General features: G+C 42.1%; 1 protein-coding gene across 1 annotated transcript; it reads right to left on the bottom strand.

The window, feature by feature from the left end:
* Window positions 1-18,752, bottom strand: aldh5a1.S (aldehyde dehydrogenase 5 family member A1 S homeolog). Its single transcript, XM_018269522.2, has 10 exons — window positions 18,300-18,752; window positions 15,437-15,520; window positions 11,825-11,995; window positions 8,133-8,249; window positions 7,900-8,043; window positions 5,523-5,666; window positions 4,312-4,470; window positions 4,061-4,230; window positions 1,981-2,039; window positions 1-222 (listed from the first exon to the last, which is right to left on the bottom strand). Exons 1-10 carry the CDS (start codon window positions 18,543-18,545, stop codon window positions 17-19), a joined length of 1,500 nt encoding a protein of 499 aa, XP_018125011.1. The 5' UTR covers window positions 18,546-18,752; the 3' UTR covers window positions 1-16.
* Between the last annotated feature and the right edge of the window lie 914 nt (window positions 18,753-19,666).

Here is a 19,666-nt window from a genome sequence, read left to right as displayed (position 1 = left end):
AGTGTTCTACTTTATATTATAGGCCTCCAAAGCAAACATATTTCACTTCTAAATACTCATCAATGCCATATTTGGACCCTTCCCGACCAATGCCAGACTGCTTCACACCACCAAATGGGCACTCGACAGATGACAGCAAACCTTCATTCACTCCAACCATCCCTACTTCCAGCCGTTCAGCCACCCGCCAAATCTGTGCTGGATCCTGGGAGTAAAAGTATCCTGAAACCACAAATAAACAAAAACATCTTCACCAATGAAATGATCTTCCATGTTTATTTACTAGAACTTTTTTTTTTCATCGACTTAAATCCTATGCACAAATTTGGCTTATTTAATAATATTTAATACCCCAAAACTCCCAAAATTCGTAAAGGTTAAAAACATTTTTATATAATTAAAGGGACAGCTGGTACTGACTTATACAGGTATGGAACCTGTTATCCAGAATGCTTGGGATCTGGAGTTTTCCGGATTAAGGATCTTTCCGTAATTTGGATCTTACTAGAAAATCATGTAAACATTAAATAACCCCAATAGGCTGGCTTTGCTTACAATAAAGATTAATTATATCTTAGTTGGGCTACTGTTTTATTAGTACAGAGAAAAAGGAAATCATTTTTAAAAATTCGGATTATTTGGCTAAAATGGTGTCCATGAGCCTTTCCATAATGAGTTTCCGGATAAAGGATTCAACAGATTTTAGATGGAGTATTTTTGGATTCTGACTTTTAGCAGATTCGGGGCATAACAAATTAGGGATGCACTGAATCCACTATTTTGGATTCGGCCGAACCCCCTTATCCTTTGTGAAACATTTGGACGAATACCAAACCGAATCCGAACCCAAATTTGGATAGGGGGAGGGAAAAAGAGAGCCGCGCACTTTGTGCGCAGCTAAAAAATGTTTTACCTCCTTGTTTTGTGACGAAGTCACATGATTTTAAAGGGATCCTGTCATCAGAAAACATGTTTTTTTTCAAAACACATCAGTTAATAGTGCTACTCCAGCAGAATTCTGCACTGAAATCCATTTCTCAAAAGGACAAACAGATTTTTTTATATTCAATTTTGAAATCTGACATGGGGCTAGACATATTGTCAATTTCCCAGCTGCCCCTGGTCATGTGATTTGTGCCTGCACTTTAGGAGAGAAATGCTTTCTGGCAGGCTGCTGTCAGATTTCAAAATTGAATATAAAAAAAATCTTTTTGCTCTTTTGAGAAATGGATTTCAGTGCAGAATTCTGCTGGAGCAGCACTATTAACTGATTCATTTTGAAAAAAAATGTTTTTCCCATTACAGTATCCCTTTAAGGATTTGGTATTGGTTCAGCCAGGCACAAGGATTCGGCCGAATCTAAATCCTGCTGAAAATGTCTGAATCCTGGCTGAATACCGAACCGAATCCTGGATTCAGTACATCTCTGTAATAAATCTCTGTTTGCAGTTTTCAAAACCTGCTGAGTGCTATATTTTGGTTTAGGTATGGGACTTGTTATCCAGAATGCTCGGGACCTGGGGATTTCCGGATAATGGATCTTTCTGGAATTTGGATCTTTATACCTTGTCCATGTAAACATTAAATAAACCCAATAGGCTGGGTTTGCCTCATATACGGATTAAATATATGTTGGTTGGAATCAAGTACAAGCTACTGTTTTATTACTACAGAGAAAAAGGAAATCGTTTTTAAAAATATGGATTATTTGGATAAAATGGCGTCTATGGAGATGGCCTTTCCGTAATTTGGAGCTTTCTGCATAATGGGTTTCCGAATAACGGATCCCATACCTGTTCATGAATTTGACAGATTTTCGGATTCTGACTCAGCCTAGGTGTTCCAATGAAAAGCTGTTTTCTTAGCACCAGATTTTACAATGGCAAAAATAAAAGATCCCTACCAGCATTGCTGGATATAAAACCTTTCCCCGCTTTCATTTCATCTTTCTGATATTTAGCATAAAATGTAAAGACTTACCTGCTAAACCAACACGGGCTGAATTTGCAATGGCAACTGCTTCTTCTTCTGTGTCAAATCTAGTAGGAGAAAAACAATGTTTAAATGAGGTACATAAACAAAAGCTGCCACTCTTGTTTTGGGTGGAGTAGACGCTTTCTTCTTACCAGATGCTCATCTCTACAGTCAGGTTCTCAGTTTTCCCTTTTGTGAATGGAGGGGTAATGGCAGATAGATACAGGAGGTTAAGCCAAATAAAGGAAACTCTGTTTTGCTCAATGCTTTGTCTGGTACAAATACTATACTATAGTTTTTTGCATCTCATCAATCCACTGACCAGAAAGGGAAAATAGGCCCTTTGCCTGCCATCACTGACTAACTCTTGTATGGTTAATTCATAGGATGACCCATTGTAGCCTAAAACATCTGTCTAAACCAGTGGCTCGTGAGCATTGTATTGCTCTCTGGCTTCTTGCATGTTGCTCTCATTGGCCCCAAAGCAGGTACTTACAGTATTTTTGAATCCCAGGCTTAAAGGTCAGCTTTAGGAAATAGTGTTCTGTCTATTATATTAGACATAAAGTCACTCCAGCCTTTATACATAATATTTTTGGAAAACAAGGAAAATGTTTTTCTTATAGTTTTTGTCTAGATTCTCACCTTCAATAGATCAGGTTGTATTAGAGGTGTAATTACCAATCATAGATTATCCAAGAAGAAAAAAGCAGCAAACTATTTTACCCAGAATTGATTTTGATCAATTAGAGGTGCATCAATTAGTGAAAAAAAATGCTTAGTGCTTCACACAATGCGCAATAGTGTGCGATCAATTCACTGATAACATGTCAATCAATTATTCCTTCACACTGAGGGGCCCATTTACTTAGCTCGAGTGAAGGAATAGAATAAAAAAAACTTCGAATTTCGAATGTTTTTTTGGCTACTTCGACCATCGAATGGGCAACTTTGACCTTCGACTACGACTTCGAATCGAACGATTCAAACTAAAAATCGTTCGACTATTTGATAATCGAAGTACTGTCTCTTTAAAAAAAACTTCGACCCCCTACTTCGCCACTTAAAACCTAATGAAGTCAATGTTAGCCTATGGGGAAGGTCCCCATAGGCTTTGCAATCTTTTTTTGGTCGAAGAAAAATCGTTCGATCGATGGATTAAAATCCTTCGAATCGAACGATTCTAAGGATTTAAGCGTTCAATCAAATGATTTTTCGTTCGATCAAACGAATTGCGGTAAATCCTTCGACTTCAATATTCGAAGTCGAAGGATTTAACTTCGACAGTCGAATATCGAGGGTTAATTAACCCTCGATATTCGACCATAAGTAAATTTGCCCCGACTGTTCAGTGTAGCTGAGGCAAAAAATTAATTTTTAACAAAACCATCAGCGCTTAGTAAAAATTCATTAAAGTGCTAGTGCCTAATAAATGTCAAAATAGTTTTAAAAAGGTGAGTTCGTCAATTAGAGGTATACATTTGTATCAAAATGTAGCCAGCAATTCATGAAAATAAGAGATTTGAAAAGGAAAAAAGAGTAGAGGTGCTCTATCTGAGCCCTGGGACACCACACAAGGGAGAAGACAGGACGCTGGGGACTGTGGTCTCGTTTGTTAACTAGTCTCAATCAGAAGAACTACCTAAAAAAACACAAATCCTCAGTACCTTACAGTAAAAGAGATCAGAGGAATGATAATAATCTGGATCTTTGTGCGCTTCCAATACCAAAGCTTAATGCTAAAATTCTTTTTAAACGTTTTTTTTTTAAAATATATAAAGAACAGAGGCTTCCCGACACGCATTTCGCATTCTCTTTCTCAAGGCATTGCCCTGCAGTTACTGCTGAAAAGCAGGAAGTAGTGTTCTGGCTTTTATGTTACACATCCAGTCACTCCAGCCTTTATACATTACATTTTTGCCTAACTATATTAGAAACATTTTTTATTTTGCACAGCTTATCTATTTACCCAGTTTTTATTTTCACACTGAACTGTTCCTTTAAGGTGAGATTTCCTTTGCATTAAACTCTTCTTGCAAACATGTTTTCAGTCATTTATAATAGAAAAGCAAGCAAAGATCCTTACTTTATGACTGGCGCTAACGGGCCAAAGGTCTCTTCTTGTGTGCACAGCATGTTTGTGGTGACGTTACTGAGCAGAGTCGGTTCATAGAAATTCTTCCCAACAGAAGAACGTTGCCCTCCAGCCTCAATTCGAGCACCAAGAGACACAGCGTTGCTCACATGTTGCTCCACCTAATGCCAAAGAGATGATCAGTTCAGCACCCAATGGATTATGCAGCAGCCTATCATTTTCATTTTGAGCCTCCTTTTTACCTTCTGCACTGCTTTTTCATTAATGAGTGGACCCTGTGTAACTCCATCACCAAACCCATGTCCAATCCGTAACTCCTTCTTCATCAGTGCTGCAAGTTTGCTTACAAATGCATCGTGTATCCCTTTCTGTACCAGAAATCTGTTTGAACACACACATGTCTGTAAAGAAATATAAAGAGGTATGGGAATAAATAAATAAACATATTATATGATAATGTCATTCATTCTTTCATTATTCATTGTCTCGGTCCTCATTAGGACCTGAAACGTTGGGCTTCTGTAAAATGTGTTAAAAATAGAGATACACATAATATAGGGGGTGGCAGTCTGAAAAAACTGTTTTGGATATATATAGGGGGTTATTTATCAAGCTCTGATTTTATCTCAGTATTTCTAAGATAAAAATCCGAGCAACTCCGAATTCCCAAATGGACCTTATTTATTATTTAAAAAAATAGGTTCGGGCAAACTACAGACCTTTGCCCGAAAAGTCATATGTTTTTGGACATTTCCGCAAAAATAAAAATCGACCCAAAATACCTGAAATCATCTAATATCGGAACTGACAGCAGCACAGACACTAGGGGGCTGATTCACTATGGGTCGAATATCGAGGGTTAATTAACCCTCGATATTCGACTAGGAATTGAAATCCTTCGACTTCGAATATCGAAGTCGAAGGATTTAGCGCAAATTCTGCGATCGAACGATCGAAGGAATATCCTTCGATCAAAAAAACTTAGGCAAGCCTATGGGGACCTTCCCCATAGGCTAACATTGACTTCGGTAGCTTTTATCTGCCGAACTAGGGGGTCGAAGTTTTTTTTAAAGAGACAGTACTTCGACTATCGAATGGTCGAATAGTCGAACGATTTTTAGTTCGAATCCTTCGATTCAAAGTCGTAGTCGAAGGTCGAAGTAGCCCATTTGATGGTCAAAGTAGCCCAAAAAAACCTTCGAAATTCGAAGTTTTTTTACTTCGAATCCTTCACTCTAATTTAGTGAATCGGCCCCTAGGACCTTCTCCATTGACCTTGATTTTTTTTTTAAGGTCCGAAAAACCCAGAAATGGGCCCACCGAAACAGTTTATGGCGAATTTAGCTCACACGTCCATTCAGATGCCACTGACTGTGTTGATTGATTGTGTTAATGTAAATAATGATTATACGTTAATATTTAAGACAAAAATAAACATTTTGCTTTTACGCACTTGGCCAGAGTTCCGGAATTTTGAAGCGAGAGCCCCAGCAACAGCTTGCTCAACATTTGCACTATCAAACACAATGAATGGCGCATGTCCTCCGAGCTCCATCGACACCCTCTTCACAGAGTCCGCTGCATAGTGGAGCAGGATCTATTGAAAAGAAAAGAAATCCTATTATAATAGGACTCTAATTCCCTGCAATGCATTTAACCTGTTTTGGCTCTGAGGATACAAGGCAACATGATATGTACAAGAAAAAGGTGAAGGCGACTCATGTCATTCACTAAGGAAGAAAATCAATTTGCCTACTCCATGGGAGATTCCAAGATATAAAATACTATCCAAGTTTAACAACGACATGACTGAAAATCATATATCAAAGATATATCATGCTGCACTGTGGTACCACAGTCACAAAGTGCTGTCTCCAATCCATGTGATGTCGCAAGAGGGCATGATTAACATTAACCCAGTCAGTCTTTTTCCTTAAAGGGATACTGTCATGGATAAAAAAATGTTTTCCCCCCAAAACACACCAGTTAATAGTGCTCTTCCAGCAGAATTCTGCACTGAAATCTGTTTTTCAAAAGAGCAAATAGATTTTTTTAGATTTCATTTTGAAATCTGACATGGGGCTAGACATATTGTAAGTTTCTCAGCTGCCCCAGTCATGTAACTTGTGCTCTTGATAAACATCAGTCATTCTTTACTGCTGCACTGCAAGTTGGAGTGATATCACCCCCCTCCCCCTCCGGCAGCCTTATAAGGGGAAGGTAACCAGATAACAGCTCCCTGGCAGATATAAGAGTAGCACTTAAAGGACCAGTAACACAATTTTTTACTTAACAAATATATCTTCTAAACACTTTTATTAACATATCTATCATACAGGAATTGCAATACCATTTGTAGTTATTGAATAAATAACTTTACCTTGAAAGTATGGGGCAATATAGAAAAGGCGATGTGGTGCATTCTGTATCGTGTAAAGAAGCCTGCTTTCCAAGTGATTAATGGGTTTCTAGTGCGAAATCAGGTAGGGGGATGGTGGATGGAGGCTTTCTTATGTGCTGCAGTGTCTGGATTCCATTGTAAGCAGAGTGCACTGCCAAAATCATACACAGAGAGGGAGGGGGAGGAGGGAAAGCTGACGGAAGGATGTCACAAGAGGAGCTGTAACCTGAGCCCCGGTAATGTTATTTATTCAAAATGTACTTATAACATTAAAGTGTCTGTATGATGTATTTGCTATTAAAAGTGCTTAGAAGCAATATGTTTAATGTAAAAAAATTGTGTTACTGGTCCTTTAATAGTAATAATCTTTGTCCCACTGAGACTACAGTAACAGAGAAGCAGGAGCCAGTGTGTAAGCATCTGCACTGTTATCACAAGATTTTCATATTTGCTGTATTTACAGCTGCTTGCACTTGCATCTTAATTGATTCAACTGTGGTGTTGGACTATAACTCTCTGAACAAAATGATATGGTATATTCAATAATAGAAATATCAAATTATTCTTTAAAAATGTACAAAAAAAAGTTCAAATTGAAGTGCAGAGAGTTATAGTCCAACACCGCAGTTGAATCAATTAAGATGCAATTGCAGGCAACTGTCAATAAATACAACAAATTGAATCAGCAAATATGAAAATCTTGTGATTACAGTGCAGATGCTTCCACACTGGCTCCTGCTTCTCTGTTACTGTCACTCCTGCTCCTCTCCGACTAATCTCATAGTGGAAGAGATAAGGAGAGATCTGAGAGGGGAAGGGGCGGGGCTTCAACATAGACCAGGAAGTAAGTGAAATGAGCTGGAGATTTCAACTGATTATGCAGAAGCCGGCTGAATGTTGGGACTAAAGGTGGCTATACACTGGCCGATAAAAGCTGCCGACAGACCGAGTCAGCAGCTTATTGGCTCATGTATGGGGCCCTCCGACGGGCTTCCCCGATTGCTATCTGGCCGAAAGTTGGCCAAATGTCGATAGTGCCCACGATCAGATCAGCCCGATATTGCCCACCTCAAGGTGGGCATATTGGGGAGAGATCCGCTCATTTGGCAACATCACCAAACCAGCAGATCTCTCTGTGTATGGCCACCGTAAGGTAGGTCATTCTATTTAGAGCAATAGAAAGTTACATCTTCTTTAAACCCAAAAAAGGATGTATTCATTAGGATCCTAATATGGGGGCTCTTCAGTATAGGAGAAATGATGGTTTTGGAAAAAGTCACATTGCAGATAAAATGTAAGAGCACAGGTAGCCAATTACGGTAAGTAAGCAACTGTCACGTACTGTAGGTACCACACAAGTACTAGGCTTTCATTGCGAAAAAAGTCCCACAATGCAGAAGTTGACGATATTTGAAAGAATCACATATACCTTTCCTGTTGCAGTGGAACCAGTAAAGGAAATTTTGCTGACGGCAGGATCAGTGCACAGGGTTTCCCCAACTGCTGGAGTCTTCTCTCTTGAACAAGGGACAACATTATAAACTCCGGCTGGGATTCCAGCCTGCTGGGCCAACTGTAATGAGGCAAGAGCAGCTTTTCAGTGGAAACAAGAAACGATTACATGCATCCAACATATATTTCCTATTAAAAACAAGAACATACCTCTGCAAGTGCTAATGCAGATAATGGGGTGTCCTCAGCAGGCTTCACAACAACAGTGCATCCAGCAGCAAGGGCTGCTCCCACCTTTCTGGTTATCATAGCACTGGGAAAGTTCCACTGGTTAGAGACAATATGAGAACAGTTGATTGCTTATGTAGCCTTGGTTTTATAAAGGTATGGGACCTGTTATCCAGAATGCTCGGGACCTGGGGTTTTCTGGATAAGAGATCTTTCTGTAATTTATATCTCCATACCTTAAGTCTACTAGAAAATCATGTGAACATTAAATAAACCCAATAGGCTGGTTTTGCTTCCAATAAGTATTAATTATATTTTAGTTGGGATCAAGTACAAGTTACTGTTTTATTATTACAGAGAAAAAGGAAATCTATATTTTTTTTATTATAATGGAATCTATGGGAGACAGTCTATCTGTAATTCGGAGTGTTTCCTGATAACAGATCCCATACCTGTATATATATATATACAGGTGCAGGGTGGGACAGCACTCCAAGGATTTGAAGACAAGGATATAATGTCAAGAAAGTGAGCAGGTTTATTCAATCCGACGTTTCAGTTCCACACAGGAACTTTCTTCAGAACACAGTGCACAGTGCAGGGTTTAAAAATTTTTTAAAAAAGAACTTGACTCATTCTTATCAATGGCCAAGACCGCTGGATGGATTGATACGGACACCCACAAGTTCCTCACTACACAGTACCCTAGGACACCGATCATTTATACTTTACCTAAGGTTCACAAATCCCTGGCAGCCCCTCCTGGGCGACCAATCATTTCAGCAGTGGACTCCCTGTATCAATCCATCTCTACCTATGTGGACCAATATCTACAGCCAATAGTCAGTACCATGCTCTCCTATACCCAGGATTCGGGCAACGTCATCAGAAAACTAGCAGAACTTCCTCCGATCCCCTCGCACAGCATATTGGCCACCATGGACGTGACAAGCCTTTACACGGTGATCCCCCATGACCAGGGGATTCAAGCCTGCAGGAGAGCCCTTGTATCCTCTCCCTCCATAGATGTACCCATTGAGTTCTTGATACACCTCCTAGAACTGACATTATCCAGGAACTTTTTCCGGTTTGAACACTCTTTTTACCTTCAACTGGCAGGGACCGCAATGGGAAGTGCACTGGCTCCGTCCTACGCCAATATTTATATGCTTGACTTTGAAACAAAGTACATTCTCCCGCTACTGGGACAACAAATCCTCACCTACCTCCGCTACATAGATGATCTTCTCCTGATTTGGACAGACACGGAGGAGGCACTCATATCCTTTCATCAGGGGCTTAACTTGATTGACAGCCCCATAAAATTGACCCTCAATTATAGCAAGGAAGACATTGATTTTCTAGATTTAAACATTTTTCTATCAGGCCCAGAAGTGGGCACCCGTCTCTTTAGGAAGCCAACAGACAGAAACTCGATCCTGCATGCCAGCAGCCACCATCCTCCGGCCTCCATCCGAGGGATCCCATACTCACAGTTTTTGCGTGTGATACGCAACAACAGCTCCAGATCCAGAGCTGTATTGCAGCTCTGAGAGATGCTGGATAAATTCCTTGACAGAGGCTACTCACCTGGCATGTTATATGAACAACTTGAGAGGGCACTCCAACACACCCAAGCTGAACTTCTCCAGCCTATTTCCATCAAGGAGCCCATTTTAAAAAAAACCTTGATTTTCTCCACCACTTACTCCACAGCATCTGGGCAGCTGAAGGCCAGCATTAACAAACACTGGCCCATGCTGAATATGGATGAGTCACTTTGCCTTCATTCCTCCGAGAAACCTCTGATGGGCTATAAAAGAGGAAAAAACTTGCGAGACCTACTGGTAATAACCGACCTCAAGGGGATCACCAATACAACGCCCAGATGGCTTACTACTCGAAGAAGGCTGGCTGCTACAGGTGCCCGGATTGTGTTACTTGTCGGTGCTTACTTACAGGACCTGACTTCCCTCACCCACATACGGGGAAGAGGTTCAAAATCCGGAGTAGACTCGGGTGTTGCTCGACTTACATCGTGTACCTCATAACGTGCCCTTGTGGCCTGTATTATATTGGTAAAACCACCACGACTCTGAAGGAGCGCATAGCCAACCACCGTTCATCTATTAGCAAAGCACTCAAAGAAGGCAAGGCTCTTCAACCGGTGGCTAGACATTTTCTAGCCGAAGGACACACTTTGCCCACTTTCAGATGTATGGCCATTGACTACCAACCACCCTTGCCCAGGGGGGGGGCAACCGGGACCAAGCATTATTGAGGAAGGAATCCAGATGGATTTACACATTGGATACTGTGGCCCCACGTGGCCTTAATGAACTATTGCCACTTGGATGTTTTATCTAGAACATCCGATGCATTGGACTTTGTCATGTCCCTTTACGTTTGCAACATTTCCCCCTTTGTTATTATCCATCTGTTGTCTTTTCCCTCCTTATATTGTAGTAACCTTTTCCACCTAATCTAGCTGGATACATGGCACAGCTAAGTGTTGCAACTTTGTTGCTTTTAATCCCAGTCAGATCCATGACTCGCTTTTTGGGCTTAGGTACAGACCTATGGGAGTATCGGGCGAAGGAGCGGAAGGTTTGGCTCCTTACACATGAGCGACACAAGGTTTTCAGTACGTGGGCACACAGGAAGGTGGTGCGGCTGCTTTAGCAGAATAAAGTTCCGGTGCCAGGATGTAGGTGGGGAGTGATGCGCAGACCTGAGAGTATTCGCACTCATTTGAGTGTGTTACTGTCATGCTGCTACACCCCTGAGTACCTGCTATGCAAATTCCGGCCTGCGGTTGCCAGGGAATGACTGTTGTCACTACCTGTGGGTGTTCCCTTCGGGCCGAACAATCCGCTCCGCCCCACTGTCTCCTGATCGGCCACAAGGGGCCCCCACCTCCACTGATCACTGCCTGGGCGTCTGGACACGCCCCCTAGCTCTGTGTACATTCATTTACGCTTATATTACTCCCTACTCTCTGTTTCTGCCTTATACCCAGCGAGGAGGTCTGTACTGTTGTTTTAAACCACCATGTTTTACATCAGTTAGTTTTTCTCTAAGCTCAGCATGTTTCATGTTACATACGGTTGCCTAGCAACCAGACTTGGCGCCATTATGCTGTTTTAAACCCTGCACTGTGCACTGTGTTCTGTATTTCCCTGAAGAAAGTTCCTGTGTGGAACTGAAACGTCGGATTGAATAAACCTGCTCACTTTCTTGACATTATATCCTTGTCTTCAAATCCTTGGAGTGCTGTCCCACCCTGCACCTGTATCCATTTATCTTTTGGATTAGCACCCAGGTCTTTTGCCACTTATGGTGTGCGGAACATCTGCATCTCTACTGTGTGTATATATATATATATATATATATATATATATATATATATATATATATATATATATATATATATATATATATATATATATATATATATATATATATATATATACACACATACACATACATACAGGTATGTATATATATATATATATATATATATTTATATATATATGTTGCCATATGGTACATCAAGTTATATATAGTCACAAAGAGCAAAGGATCCATTGTAGTTCATTGTTAGACAAATGACTAACAAATAATTATAGCAGGTAATATACAGAGTTACAGTTGTGCTCCTTTGGTTCACTTACTGGAGTGATGATTGCTGCAACTCCTACAGGCTGTTTAAGAACCACAGCTCTTCTGTCCTTAACTGGCACAGGAATGACATCCCCATATACACGCCGTGCCTCCTCTGAAAACCATTCCAAAAAGCCGGCTGCATAGAGGATTTCACCGAGTGCCTCCTTTAATGGCTTACCCTACAGAGGCAGAAGAGTGAGTGTGAGAAATGTAGAAGGCAGAACTGTACAAAGAAACATTAAAGGGATACTGTCATAAGAAAAAAATTTTTTTTTCCAAAATACATCAGTTAATAGTGCTGCTCCAGCAACATTCTGCACTGAAATCCACTTCTCAAAAGAGCAAAGATTTTTTTTATATTTCATTTTGAAATCTGACATGGGACTAGACATATTGTCAGTTTCCCAGCTGCCCTCAGTAATGTGACTTGTGCTGTGATAAACTTAAAAGACCAGTAACACTAAAAAATTTTGTATTAAAAAATCCATTCCCCCCCACGAATAATAGGTCTACCCTGCATAAAGTTTATTAAAGTCAATACTTTATTAAAAAAATACTGTTTGAAAACACTACTTCCTGTGTACTGCAAAACGGCAATAAGGCGACTCACTTTGCATCTTCCCCCTAACCCGACTTCTGCCAAAACCAGAAGCCAAGCACTACAACTGTGACAGCAGCCCATTCTATTACACAGCATACAAGCCAGATTTTGTGGGAAGTGGCAGCGATCCCCTTTTTTCCCCCAGCTTACCTCGAAGTGCAGGACTGTGGAACACTGAGTGCTGCCCCAGTGCTCTCTCCCATGCTAGCAAGCAGCTGACGACAAGCCTGAGGAAAATAAGAAGTCGGCACTTCGGCCCCGCACCCAAGCCCAGAGTCCGCAGCAACTCCCACCCCAGCTCTGACAAGAGCCCTCAAAGCCCCCCGGCGAACCTAAAGTCGTGGAGGAACAGAAGACCAAGGATTGCTGGCAACAATCGGCTGCTCTTTACAGTTAGAGCCACAAAAAACAGAGCCTCACGCATCAGAAGAAAAAAGCAGGACCAGAGCCGGCCATTGCCGCACCGCACAACCTGCAGAGCCACTGTTCGCGACACTTCAACATCCTCAGCTGCCCAACATGCTGGAGCAAAGTCTCTCACGAGGCAGTAAAATGGAGGCAGACTGCACATGGAGGCTGGATTGCGGCTGTGAGTCGCTGCATTCTCTCTGGAGAATGTTGAAGTGTCGTGTCTGCGCTGGCTTTGCGAGGTTGTGTCGGTTGTGCGGTGCGGCAATGGCCGGCTCTGGTCCTGCTTTTTTCTTCTGATGCGTGAGGCTCTGTTTTTTGTGGCTCTAACTGTAAAGAGCATCCGATTGTTGCAAGCAATCCCTGGTCTTCTGTTCATCCACGACTTTAGGTTCGCCAGGGGGCTTTGAGGGCTCTTGTCGGAGCTGGGGTCGGAGTTGCTGCGGACTCTGGGCTTGGGTGCGGGGCCGAGGTGCCGACTTCTTATTTTCCTCAGGCTTGTCGTCAGCTGCCTGCTAGCATGGGAGAGAGCACTGGGGCAGCACTCAGTGTTCCACAGTCCTGCACTTCGAGGTAAGCTGGGGGAAAAAAGGGGATCGCTGCCACTTCCCACAAAATCCGGCTTGTATGCTGTGTAATAGAATGGGCTGCTGTCACAGTTGTAGTGCTTGGCTTCCGGTTTGGCAGAAGTCGGGTTAGGGGGAAGATGCAGAGCGCAGAGCTGCAGAGTGAGTCGCCTTATCGCCGTTTTGCAGTACACAGAAAGTAGTGTTTTCAAACAGTATTTTTTTAATAAAGTATTGATTTTAATAAACTTTATGCAGGGTAGACCTATTATTCGTGGGGGGGGGAATGGATTTTTTAATACAAAATTTTTTAGTGTTACTGGTCCTTTAAGTCACTCTTTACTGCTGTACTGCAAGTTGGAGAGATTTAAACCCCCCCCCCCCAGCAGCCTAACAACAGAACAACGGGAAGGTAACCAGATAACAGCTCCCTAACACAAGATAACAGCTCCCTGGTAGATCTAAGAACAGCACTCAATAGTAAAACACAGGTCCCGCTGCAACACATTCAGTTACATTGAGTAGGAGAAACAATAGCCTGCCAGAAAGCAGTTCCATCCTAAAGTGCTGGCTCTTTCTGAAAGCACATGACCAGGCAAAATGACCTGAGATTGCTGCCTACACCCCAATATTACAACTAAAAAAAGACACTTGTTGGTTTAGGAATGAAATGTTATATTTTGGAGTGAATTATTTGCAGTGTAAACAGTGTAATTTAGAAATAAAAACTACACCATAAAAATCATGACAGCATTCCTTTAAATACAGATGGAAGGGGGATGCCAGGCAAGAGTGTCTTTGTTTTAGCTCAACATCTCTATAATAATTGTTGTAAATCAGGTTGCTGGCCATCTTAGTGGCTAAAACTGGAGACACATGAAAACTAAGTGCATTATATGAGCTAACTAAACGGTGTATTGTGAACTCATCCTTTAGCTGTAGGTGAGAATGTAGCCAGGCAGGTTTGAAAGCAATAAGTTGCAACAATAGGAACTTCAGTTTTTCTCTTGTTTGTGTAACTGCATGTACAGAACTAACTCATAGCTCAAGTGAGTCCCAAAAAAAGATTACTTCATCTAACCCACTTTGGGACACAAATCTATGGCTAGCTCTGCACATGCAGTTACACGAGCAAGAGGAAAGCTGCAGTTCCTACTAGTGGAACTCATTGCTTTAAGCTGCTTTATCCACATTTTCTAGCTCTAATGACACTTATTGGCTTCAGGCAAGCAGCTGCCAAAATGACCCCTGAACAACAAAGTGTAAAGCAACATAAGTGTCCTGGGCAATAATCCACCCACAGATCTATCCTGCAGAAAGTGTATTATGCTTAATGATTTATAAAAAAAAAAATACCATTATAAAACGCTGCTTTTGGATGTACACTCTTTCCCAAAAGGCGACTGCAAGACTGCCAGCCTTCTAAACCGGAAGTTAGTTCTTGCTGCAGGCAGTGTAACTTCTTCGGTGTCATTTATTTCTGTTAAAGCAGACTAGAGGTGAAGGAATGCAGCACTGATTCGGTTAGTTTTTAGATTTATGGCTGACCAATGCTGCATTCCTTCACCTCTCACCTGCATTTACAGAAATAAATGACACCGAAGAAGTTACACTGCCTGCAGCAAGAACTAACTTCCGGTTTAGAAGGCTGGCAAGGAGGAGATGTGGAGTGCAGTCGCCTTTTCGACCTAATTTTTTATTTTTAAAGCATTAAGCATAATACACTTTCTGCAGGATAGATCTGTAGGTGGAAAAGGGTAGAGTGGATTTTTAACTTAAAAGAAATTAGTGTTACTGGTCCTTTAAAAATACACAGAGGTATAATTAGAGAGAAAGCAGACCGTTTGGTTGCAGGGGGCCCAGGAGTGTAGAGGCCAGTAAGGCCCTAATTAATGAGCAATTTAAATATATCTTCGTAGAATAGTTGTACTTACCAATGTTTTGGGGCCCTAAATTGAATTTGCTGGGGGGCCCAGAAACATCTAGTTACACCACTGATCTATACAGTTAAATACTTTCACTAATGATAAATGGAGGGTGCTTACATTTTCAGCTGTGATAATTTTGGCAAGATCCTCTTTATTCTGGATCATTAAATCGTACCACCTCCGCAACAGCACACTCCTCTCCTGAAAAGAAATGTTATTATTATTATTATTAACATGTATTTATACAGCACCAACATATTACGCAGCGCTGTTGTTGAGTGCTGAAAGAGTGTAACACTGAAACAATGCTAAAACCACTTAAACGAAACTAAGGATAGGACTACACGGACGCTTTTGGCGCGATCAGACGCACTGTGACAAAACACCTGCGACAAATCGCATGCAACGGAAATAAGGTAAGAGATAGAAATGTTGGATGAAGTCGCAGCGTTGATCCGACGTGACACGACTGTCGGATGCAGGCGCAGCGTGCAGCCTTTGCATCCGACAGTTGTGTTGCGTCAGATCAACGCTGCGACTTCATCCGACATTGCATTCACTTACCTTATTTCCATCGCATGCGATTTGTCGCATTGCGTCGGATCGCACGGAAAACGTCCATGTAGTCCTACCCTAAAGGCTCACATAAAAGAATAATCATCATGCCAGTGATGCATCTGTCAGAAGCACCGTGTGGTAAAACCAGGAGATTTTGATCAGATTTGTGGATCAGCTTTTGTCTGATCTTGCCATGCAACTGCACACAACACCATGCAACTTGTAGGATCCTGCAAAATGTGATCCCCTATAGCTAGAATGTAAAGTTGTAGCATATAAAGTCTGAGGGTGTCGTTTGTTCAAGCATCTACATCCGATATACAATTGAAAAAAAGGCGGTCGAACACATCAGATTTTATCTTATTGGATGAAGACGGTTAGTTGTGACTTGTTGGATGGAAACATTTTCATGTAGATTACACTTTAGATTTTTGTATCAAAAAAGGGGGATTGTGGGAGCACTCCTAAGACTTGTGACACACAAGCAGATTTGGGGAGATTTAGTCGCCTGGCGACTAATCACCTCTTCTTCTATGCGACAATCTCCCCGACCTGCCTTCGTGTGTCTTCCCGTCCGCTATATTGAAAAGTCGCCTGCGCGAAAGCACACGTGGCGCTTTGTTTTCCAAAGTTGCCTGACTAAATCTCCCCGAATCTGCCCGTGTGTCACAGGCCTAAGGCGAAGTAAAAATATATTAAAAGTATAATGGAAGTGCTACTGAATTGGCCAATTAATCATTGCACATTCCTTGGGCCCCTGTCTAAATAATTCAGTATATATGCAAGTGCACCCACAACCCCTCTTTTTAGATTTCTGTATCAGTCCCATTATATTTTGACCCAGGCAACTACATCCAACTTGTCGTTCTGACACCATCCTACAAAATCTCCCATGAAGTTTAGTCCTAATTATTTGTTAAACCGCCCTCTGCCATCTTCCCTATACAGTGGGAGTGCCTGTCATTAAATATTGTGCACACTGCAAAAAAAGAGGAAACTTATGGGTGGTGATTATTAAGAATATCATTTTTGGTCCACAGCTGCAGCTGCTTTATGTGGCCTGGGAACAGACAACAGACTAAAAGTGGCCATACATGGCAGATTAAAGCTGTCGATATTGCTCCTTTAGACTGATTCATCAGCTTACCTGTCCATTTGTGGGGGCTTCTGACACGTCTCCCCAATCGATATCATACCAAAAATTGGTCTGATATCGATCAGGCAGGTTTGATTTTCCCTGCAATCGAGGACCACATTGGATAGTTGATGTGAAGCTACGACCCGTCGATCTTATCATGTATGGTCACCTTAACGGCGTTGTTCAGTATAAAAATAAAAACTGGGTAAATAGATAAAATGTTTCTAATATAGTTAGTTAGACAAAAATGTAATGTATAAAGGCTGGAGTGACTGGATGTCTAACATTAAAGCCAGAACACTACTTCCTGCTTTGTAGCTCTCTTGGTTTCCACTGATTGGTTATCAGGCAGTAACCAATCAGTGACTTGAGGGGGGGGGGCACATGGGTCATAACTGCTGCTTTTGAATCTGAGCTGAATGCTGAGGGTCAATTACAAACTCACTGAACAGTTATGTCCCATGTGGCCCCCCCTTCAAGTCCCTGACTAACTCAGAGTTAGAGAGCTGCAAAGCAGGAAGTAGTGTTCTGGCTATTATGTTACACATCCACTCACTCCAGCCTTTATACATTACATTTTTGGCTAACTAACTATATTAGAAACATTTTTTATTTTGCACAGCCTATCTATTTACCCAGTTTTTATTTTTATACTGAACTGATCCTTTAAGATTATAAAGAACCTCCAGATCCCTCACCCCCAATGCATTATTTAAAAGAGAAGTAAACCCCTTATTAAAAAAAAATCCTACCCCCTTACCCTACATAGACCCCCCTCCCTCCCCCCCCCCAGCCTAGCTGCTACCCGGGGAAATGCCCCTAACTTTTTACTTACACCTCGATGCAGATTCACAGACAATTGCAAATTGTCTCGGAATATCACTCTCTATATCATACTAGACGTTAACGCAAAGGTGAACAACCCCTTTAAGGCACATCCTCTGCAGGGAGATTTAACATACATATAATGGAGGTATTACCCCCAGGCAGGCCCGGACTGGCAATCCGTGGGTTCTGGCAAATGCCAGAGGGGCTGCTATAAGGTGCCATAGAAAGTCAGTATTTAGTGGGCTGGTGAGGGCTGATTGGGCCTCTGTGTAACAATGCCAGGGCCTATTTTCATTCTCAGTCCGGACCTGCCCCCAGGCTGCACCATGTTGGACAAGACACATAATTAATGAATGAGTGTCCCATGGGCAGTCACTGCAATGCCAATGCCTTATATATCTGTGAGGGCCACTCTGCTAGAGCTGAGGGCCTATTAGTGTCATGGCGGGTCCTTACCTTGCCTGACACTTCTCTCCATGACTTGAAGGCTTCAGAGGCTGCCTTTATTGCCTCCCCACATTCCCGGGGGCCACAGTCAGATACCTGAGCCACTTGTGAGCCGGTAGCCGGGTCCAGCACAGGGAATGAGTCCGAGGCAGGTAGCCAAGAGCCCCCCACATAAGCAGCAGATCGCAGCAGCAGCGAGGAGGCCAGGGAAGACGACATTCTACAAGGGAGGGCACCAGAGACAGCCATAAACATATCTCCCACTACAGCCGAGATCAGCTCACTAGCAGCACGATACAGACAGACTGCGGCTGAAGAGTGCGATCAGTTGATCTGAGAGCTGCACATATATACAGTGCAAGAACCGCCCTCCAGCCTCTGCTATTCGCTCCTCAGTCACTCTAAAGTGTAGAACAATCCCTATCTGTTCCTATCTGTCTTTCAACTATGTTGAAAGGACCGGGCAAGGTCACTAGAGACAACGAGCAGCAGAGCGGGGGCGTGTCACCGCCATAGCCAATCGCCGGCCTTGGTCTTTCATTCGGCCATACAAATCTACAGCAAGAGCTAAGGGCTCAGAAAAGAAGGTGCGCCATCTGCAGGCAGGAGTTCGAAAGTGGAATGGAATTTATATTTTCTTTTGTTTACAGCCTGTCAGCCTCTTGCTGGGCTACAATTGCTGAAGACTCAGAGACAGGGCCGGACTGGGAGTAAAAAAAAAAAGCAGCCAGTGCAAAAAAATGAAAGAAGCACACGTAAACAAGCGATGGTTTTGTACTCAACGACACATGTAATGCCGTAAAACTGCAACTCACTTAACTGTAATTAATGTAAAATATTACAGTTATTAATTAACTATTATTATTATTACTTACCCCAAGGGTATACCAGTATAGGGCCCGCTGGCGAGTAGTTACACCACTGGAAGTCAGTGACACCTTAGGGTGAGGCTCTATGCGTGCACCAAATATACATATATATATATATATATATACACAAACAGAGGGCAGCTCAGGGTTGAGTAGGCTTGCAACTTTTCCTTAATCAGTTAGCCATTCATGCTATCCCGAAATTCCTTGCACAAAGTACTCAGGTCACAGACAATGAAGGAAGAACAAAAAGTTGTTAAACAAAGTTTTATACAATGTTTTTTTTTCGGGTGGGGGTGTTCTTTCAAACACACACATTTCTCTATCTTGTGCTGAATGCCACCTTATCAGCCCCAGCCAACAAAAAAATGAAAACGGAGGGGGAAAGAGCGGGGGAAGGACTGAAGTTGGATAATTGCAGGAGCGGCGTGCATGTCTCTCTCTCTGCTCATTTGCTGCCCCTCCCTTCCTCCCACTTAGGGCTGCCAACTTTTATGGAAAAGAATA

The sequence above is a fragment of the Xenopus laevis genome, chromosome 6S, assembly GCF_017654675.1.
Source record: "Xenopus laevis strain J_2021 chromosome 6S, Xenopus_laevis_v10.1, whole genome shotgun sequence".
NCBI lineage: Eukaryota > Metazoa > Chordata > Amphibia > Anura > Pipidae > Xenopus > Xenopus laevis.
The sequence above is the reverse complement of the archived record's forward strand: the minus strand, read 5'-3'. Positions and strand labels throughout refer to the sequence as shown.

Excerpts from the sequence above, each read along its gene's own strand:
- aldh5a1.S (XM_018269522.2), bottom strand. The coding sequence starts at position 18,545 with ATGTTTATGGCTGTCTCTGGTGCCCTCCCTTGTAGAATGTCGTCTTCC. Across the intron at positions 2,040-4,060 it reads CCGTTAGCGCCAGTCATAAA|ATTTGACACAGAAGAAGAAG; the intron begins GTAAGGATCTTT and ends TTCTCCTACTAG. Across the intron at positions 223-1,980 it reads AGCCCGTGTTGGTTTAGCAG|GATACTTTTACTCCCAGGAT; the intron begins GTAAGTCTTTAC and ends TTGTGGTTTCAG.